A 7885-nucleotide genomic window follows, 5' to 3' on the forward strand; every position below is an offset into this window, starting at 1 on the left:
AGATCCTTGCTGTTTTTTCTAATTACTTCAGCAGGAAATTTTCTGTTCATTGCGTAAAACATATTATTTAATAAAATTGTAAAATGTTGAGTTTCTAATGAATCTTTAAGTCCATAGCAATTTTGTGTACGATAATATTCAATACCCACCGCCATTGAATTACTAAAAATCTATTGAGACATAGTATAAGTAGGTCAGTTGTAAGTAGTAACTAATGAGTTGTATAAAATATTATAATTCTGCCAAAATTTACTTGGGTTGCAAACTTGACCTTCATTTTGGTCAAATTATTTAACTCTATGTGATTTCTAGTAATCTTGGGACATATTTTCAACATGTTTTTCGAGTCATTTTCAAAAACATGACAGTAATGGTCCCATTTTATAAACATCTTCGATGGATGAAACTAAAAATAATATAGATTTTAAAAATAAATTGTTCATATTATAATTAATCACTGCATTTGTATGATTATTTTGTATTCTTGCCTTCAATTGTTTTTGTTGAAATAATCGATTTCTTATGTTTTTAATAGTATGAGGTGCATCAATAAAAACATATATATTTCTTTTATCATCATATGGATTGATAAAAAAATGTTTTAAATCTGATCGCTTTCCACTAATTCCTAATTCTTTAACTAATGTTTTATTCGTGGATGCACCATCACAAGTGAGTGCCATGACTTGTAACCCTGCATCTTCCAACAAAAGTATGGCTTTGATCACTAACTGTACTAAATCAATCCCTGTTTTAAAATAAGATTAATATAAAAGTTGAAATAAATATTTATTAAATAATATTTTATTGAACATCATGAAATGTAACCAAACCTTTTACTGGACCTTTAGAGGCAAAAATGGCTATAGGTTGAGTAATATTATCTGCCAGACTCTGCCACATGAAAACAAGGCCATGGTCAGCTAGTTCTGGACTTCCAACTTTACTCTCAATTTCCCCTCCAAAATCTTCCTGACCACTGTAGGATAATGTACGAGTTGTAACACTAAGACTTGTCCTTAAGAAAATTTCATCTAAAAGGAGAACTCCTTTTTTTTGCTGTTCACTTTTTTCTTCAAATTTTTTTTTCAACAACTCAAAAAATCCCATATCGAATCCACACTCATGCTTGACCGCTAATAAATGTGTTCGAATAGTTTTAGTACATGGTAATGGTAATAAGTTTTGCTGTCGTAAAAAGTTATAACCCGATGGAGAACTGCAAAAAACATTGTTAAAAATGAACACAATAGATTAACAATTATGGTAATAATGATAATTATAATTTGTAATTACCGTATCTGAAACAAAAGACAAAGAATCATCCAACTATCTGAGTAACGCCTATTTTTTTTATTTTTAAACCTTGCTGCTTCAAAAATTTCATGTAATAAGGTTGATTGACATTTAGGAATTTCTGAGTTGTTGATTACTTTTGTCAATATACTATTTGATATTTCATTCATCTGATTTTGTACAGCATTCAAATCTATTTGTAGCTGAGAAATTTTTATATTTGCTCTTCTAACTTGTTGTCTGTTATATATTTTAGTGCGTATTAATTTTTGTAATCTTTGTTTTTTAGATGGTGAAAAAAAAATTTTAATTCCTTTTTTATTTGATAATTGTGCTTGTTTTTTTCTAATAGAGAATTTCAGTCGTGTGCACCACAAGCAAATGGAACTGAAAATAAAAATACATATTTTTAAAGACATAAGTTTATTATGTAACTGGAACACATCAGATTTGTATTAGCACTTGCCTTTTTTCAAGTATTATTTTTGAACATTTTGTATGTTTCCAATAACCATTCATAGTTTGATATTGGTAACCAAACGACGCTTTGATATTTGGGTATTTACTAATTAAAACTGCTCCATAACAAACATTTATACCATCAAGAGTTTTAATAAAATCTTCTATATCTTTAATACTTAAAACTTTATGGGATGCCATTGGAAATAATGTTTGTTGTTGTTCAGGGGAGATATTTTCATTAAAAACTTGAATTATAATCAGTGAATCTATAATTAAGATTAATAATCAAATAAACTAATAGTTAAATTCTAATTTATATTGTATTATATTCAATATGAAAAATTAGTCTTTAAAAAAAAGGTTACATTACCTTGAGTAATTATTAATTGTTTTTCTATAGTACGTTGGTAGTTAGAATTATAACGCCCTAATTTAAAATAAGAAATAGTTAACTTTTTATTGGATTCATTAAAAGAGATATCTTGGAACCACATCGGAGGCAATTGAACAACAGGACTTTTTTCAGATGTTAATATGTAGAATATAGGTTCCTATAACATTTCAGTATATTTATAATGATTTTATTATAAGAAAAATTTCTTATTTAATATCAATAATATTACTCACATAAGGAATATTCTGAGAACATGTAGCATTAGGAAAAATTGTATTATCTCTTATTTGATTTTGACTTGTAGAAATATTGATCTAATAAAATATAAAATTTATAATTTTCATTAAGGTAAGCATGAATTTTAAAGTACACATCATTATGCTTACATAAGAATTATCTTGAAAACAAGAATCATCAGAAGACATTGAAATTTCATTTCTTTTACTTTGACACATATATTCATTGTTCTAAATAATAAAATTTATAATTTTCATTAAGGTAAGCATGAATTTTAAAGTACACATCATTATGCTTACATAAGAATTATCTTGAAAACAAGAATCATCAGAAGACATTGAAACTTCATTTCTTTTACTTTGACACATATATTCGTTGTTCTAAATAATAAAATTTATAATTTTCATTAAGGTAAGCATGAATTTTAAAGTACACATCATTATGCTTACATAAGAATTATCTTGAGAACATGAATCATTAAAAGATGAGATTTCACTACTTTTATCATCTTGACACATAGGAACATCATTCTGTAATTTAATGTTGGGATATAGTTCTGGTAGTTGTATGTAGTACCTAAAGTATCTCATTTAATAAATACTTACATGGGATATGATCTGACTCGATGAATCTGTTTTTATTGATTTAACTGCTGTAGAGGGTTCTTTTTCGTTTTGAAGATTTAAGACAGGTATAGCTCCAGGTTTCAAACGGGGCCTTTTTAAACATATCTTAAATAGAGAAATAGAGAGATGTCAAATGTCAACTATTGATTTGAGTGTAGTTATTATAATATTATGATTGATTTTGACAATAATTCCAAAATTACAAAATAAGTATGTTTCTACTTACAGAATATTTGCTGTTTCCTTCACCTGATACCCAAGTATCTATTATATCATTCTCTAGAAAATGATCCCCACATATTCTAGATCTCTTATTTAAAGTTTTTCCCAATGACCTTTCCCAACTATCATGTGAAATTGTAGGAATACGAAACCTTGATTTAGATGTCCCTAAACAATTATCAACACAACATTTGTCCAAACGAGGCATCGAAAATAATTAAAACTAACTTTAAGTATTAATAATTGAGTGATACTTTTTAAGTTAATAATCATAACAATAAACAAAATATGTATTATGTACCCATATCAATCTGTCATTTTCTTTTAAATTTCGAGGGAAAAATAATATCTTAATTCGTGATTCAAAATGAGCGGGTGATTAAATTAACTGATTATGTCTCGAGATCGCGCTAGTAGTCTGGCCGCAATGTGAGAAGGTGCGGGTTTCACTTATCACAAGTTCGTTTCGTATCCTGTATATCTTAATTCGTGGACCAAACTCCTATAGCCGCCTGTCATAAAAATGGGTCGACAAAAGTCGTAAGGTTATTCTGCCACCAGAAGCGCGTCGTTCGATAGGAGGACTACGTTTTCTCACATATTCACTACCTATGTATATATTTTCTATGACTATGACTACTATATATTATGTACGTTATTTTTGATTTTTTGAATTTGAATTAAATATAAATTATGAATTATTATTCATTACCTGAACATGTTAACAATTAAAATTCAATAGGTTTCTGGCTTCTGGCCTTCTGGGTATTAAAAAGTTAAAAATATTCTGAATGACTGCGAGTCAAAGTATGATAAATAATATATAATATATTAATATATATAATGATAAATAAAACATAGTTTATACTATGTAGGTAAATAAATTATACACAAATTAAAGTTATGATACTTTTCAACAACAAAATGCATAGGTACGCATTGTAATTAAAAAACCTAGGTACAATACTTTTTGTCAAATACTTATTGTGTTTTACACAACCAACAACATTGCAACCAACCCAAGACTTTCCTAGAAGCTCGGTATTCTAAATAACATATGTCACAAATAATTAAATAAGAAATGATTATTCATAAACAAGGTAAAATATATTTTGTTTTCTTACTTTGGGTGCTTTAAACAAACAAAAAACATGTGTGGTAAAAAATTAGAACTTTAGTTCGCGTTGTGAAAAGTGAGCCACGATTGTACCTCCCCCAGGCCCCAGTGGCGTATTTTTGGAAAGGGCCATATATTACTAGTTACTGAAAAAATGCCACTGGGGGCGGTACTTTAGTGGCTCACTTTTTACCTCGAGTACTATAAATACATTAAAAAAAAATAACAATAACACTTACATTTTTGTTTTATTTAAAAATAATTAAAATATACAAAAGTTTCTTCAAACTTAAAACTCAAAGAGATTTAAGTATTAATTTACCACATAGTTTCATACCACTAAATTATTTTTCTTATTTTTTTTTTAAAAATACACCTATGGGATACATATTTTAACTAATTTATTTTATTAGATGCAGCCTGTAAGAAGTTTCCCAAAGAAATTAGTGTTAAATGTACTGTTATTCAATCAATTCAAACATGGTCCTATCAGTAAGTGTTTTTATATTATCATTATAATATATACAGTAGTAAAGCCTCCATGAAAAGACACACTCTAAAACGGAAACTATATTATAATAGAAAATATCTATAACACTCTATATATACATATTACATATTATATTTAAATGATTCCTTACACTATTATGATATCACGTTAATCTATGACCATTGACCAACTATATAAACTGAACAAGTCGTAATGATACCTATGAACAATTAATAACTGGTAACACAATCTGAATGTCATTAACAATTTAGGGAAATTAGATTTTCTATTGTCAAAAACCATTTAGTTTTACTAAGACATTCTCTTACGAAAAAGATAAAATGTATATCAGCCATTAAAAATTATTTGATTTAGTATTGTTAACCTTTTTTATACCCTTATTTTTATAAATACTTCTAACAAAACTATTTTTTTTCACATCTAAAAATAGTATTTGAGTATTAAATTTCTGTTTCTATTTTAAATCTAAACAAAATGCAAACATATCATAATTTGAATAATTTTAAAATGAGGTGTATATTTAAAATTTTTGTAATTAATATATATATATACTTTTTTAAAGGATTGAAGCCGTATTAAAAAAAAAAGAGGATAGCACTGGAAACATCACAGCTAATCATAACAAAATGTCACCATCACAGCTGCAAAATTCTGACAGTCAAAAACATGACGATCAAGCGGGCATAAAATGGACTAACATAAATAGTTTTAATTATTTTTTTCATACTACCATTGATTAAATATACCATCAATGATACTACTACAGGACAAGAATTATTTATTTGTTATTTTAATATTATAATTTACTAATAATGGAGTAATGGTTATGTTCAAATTATGACTTTTTTTTTTATTATTATTTATAGATATAAACAATAAACACACAATAGGTATAATTAATAAGTGCGTAGTATAACATCACTGAAAAAAAACATTTAATAATATTTAAAAAATGTTTTTTCTTCATAATTTTAGAGGAAAAAATATTTTTAAATATTTTTAAAATGATTCATAGGAATATTTATTAAATAATTTCAAAATATTTAAAAAATGTTTTTAATAAACATTTATTTCATATATTTAAAATAATGTTTTAACATTTTATTTTCGATGGAAAACTGGCCATCATTTGAATATTTTATTAACATTTATAAAATTAACCTTTTTATATCATTTTTTAAAACATTTAAAAAATATTTTTTTGTTACTTGGGAAATATGGCGTTCATCGAAAAAAAAAATAATGCTATATTTACTTTATAGTCATAATATTATACTAGTTGTTTTTAAGTCAACAGCTTATTGTGAACATTATTTATTTTATACTGAAAGAATGTGAATAAGAAACATGTCGCTTATAAAGACAATCGATAAGTAATATTTTATTTCATTATTGTTTAACGTTCACACAGTTCTTTTTTATTATTTTATTTTATTACATCAAAATGTTTTTTTTTAAGTATTATTTGATTACCCTTACATTTATAGCAATTGCAATTTGGGTTATGCCTGCAGTGGCTAATGATTTACAGAAAAATGGAGAAATATTACGCAGTAAGGGTGAATTATTGACTATTTATGACTGTATTATTTTGTGTTAAAGTTTTTATTTTTTCGATATTTATTTGTTATGATTTGTGTAATTCTTCAGAATTCATTTAAAAGGAAAAACCAATTTTATTGTTATCAAATGATGATCTAGAGACAAACAAAACTAGTACCATTTTTTTATTCTTCAATTTACCATGATATAATATAGTTTATAAAAATGTTATACATAGAGATGTTTTAAAAAGTAAATTACCTTTACCTATTTATGATTTTGGAGGAAAATTGAAATACTCTGACAGTAGACTGAATAGATATGCCGATCTTGGCACCTCCACTCCGTCAACCACCACTCCGCCACTCCACCACCTTAACCCCGTACGTACACCGCCACCCCGCACGTACACAGCAGAATGTGAAGCCGCCATTCAACCCCTCAAGTTACCTACGTTAGGTTAGGTTGGTCGTGAGGGGTTAAGTGGCGGTGTCACATTTTGCGGTGTACGTACGTGGTGAAAGTGGCGGAGTGGTGGAGTGGCGGTAGGCGGTTGGTGGTTGGCGGAGTGGCGGTGCCAAGATCGGCATATCTATTCTACTTCTGACATTACATTTGTATACACTTATTCTAATATATCAGCCGAAATATAGTTAAATGTTATTACAAATTTCATAACTCATGACATTTGTTTGATACATTGTAAATAATTTTGTTTTGATCAATGAATATTATCATCATATTTTTTGTACATAGATTTTAGAATATAATTTGCAGTTAAAATAGTTGTTTAAAAATTGAATGACGTATACAACATTATTGGACGGATTGTTAAATATTTTTAATTGTTTAAGTAATTTGTAGTAAATAGACAAGATGATGGACAAATAAAATTTTTTTTCAGGTTATTGTTCAGGTAATAAAATATTTTTAATCAATCATGATTCATGAGTCATAATATAGTTACTTAGAATTAGTGATGATTTTATACTCATGCAAGAAAATATTTTACGGGTCTGAAAAAATACTAAAGATTTTCGGGCCAATAGAAGATAATATTGTAACATTAGAGCGATGACGGGAAAAAAATAAGGAGTTAGAAGCAATGTACAACGAAATATCATTGCAGTGACTACCATATAGGTAGATTGTGCTTGGCAAGACATGCAACAAGGAAATGAAACTCATTACTATGAGTGGTGATGAAACAAAATCGTGAAGGAAAAAGTCCCTTAATAAACCAAAATAAGGTGGGATGATACAGTGAAGGGAGATGTGCGAATAAGGAGGTGGAACAAATTGGAATACTTTGGCATTAGATAAGGATAGTTGGATAATTTATTGTAAGACGGGATGATCGCGGCGTTTGGATAAACCAGAAGAAGAGGAAAAGAAGATGATTAAAAAAAAAGTTAAAAGGTTGATGTATAATATTATGTACTTATAAACTATTTTTACTAAAGAAAGTAGTTTAAAAA

General features: G+C 27.3%; 1 protein-coding gene across 1 annotated transcript; it reads right to left on the reverse strand.

Annotated features, from left to right (window-relative positions):
• Positions 1-1713: 1713 nt before the first annotated feature.
• On the reverse strand, positions 1714-3504 carry LOC111039173 (bromodomain-containing protein DDB_G0270170-like). The gene is made up of 8 exons (XM_022322519.1): positions 3242-3504; positions 2995-3120; positions 2839-2919; positions 2689-2769; positions 2539-2619; positions 2386-2466; positions 2129-2309; positions 1714-2024 (listed from the first exon to the last, which is right to left on the reverse strand). Exons 1-8 carry the CDS (start codon positions 3443-3445, stop codon positions 1741-1743), a joined length of 1119 nt encoding a protein of 372 aa, XP_022178211.1. The 5' UTR covers positions 3446-3504; the 3' UTR covers positions 1714-1740.
• Positions 3505-7885: the final 4381 nt, after the last annotated feature.

Source organism: Myzus persicae, unplaced genomic scaffold, assembly GCF_001856785.1.
Source record: "Myzus persicae strain clone G006 unplaced genomic scaffold, MPER_G0061.0, whole genome shotgun sequence".
Lineage (NCBI taxonomy): Eukaryota > Metazoa > Arthropoda > Insecta > Hemiptera > Aphididae > Myzus > Myzus persicae.

Excerpts from the sequence above, each read along its gene's own strand:
- LOC111039173 (XM_022322519.1), bottom strand. The coding sequence starts at position 3,445 with ATGCCTCGTTTGGACAAATGTTGTGTTGATAATTGTTTAGGGACATCT. Across the intron at positions 2,620-2,688 it reads GTTTTCAAGATAATTCTTAT|AACAATGAATATATGTGTCA; the intron begins GTAAGCATAATG and ends TTTATTATTTAG. Across the intron at positions 2,025-2,128 it reads ACAATTAATAATTACTCAAG|ATTCACTGATTATAATTCAA; the intron begins GTAATGTAACCT and ends TCTTAATTATAG.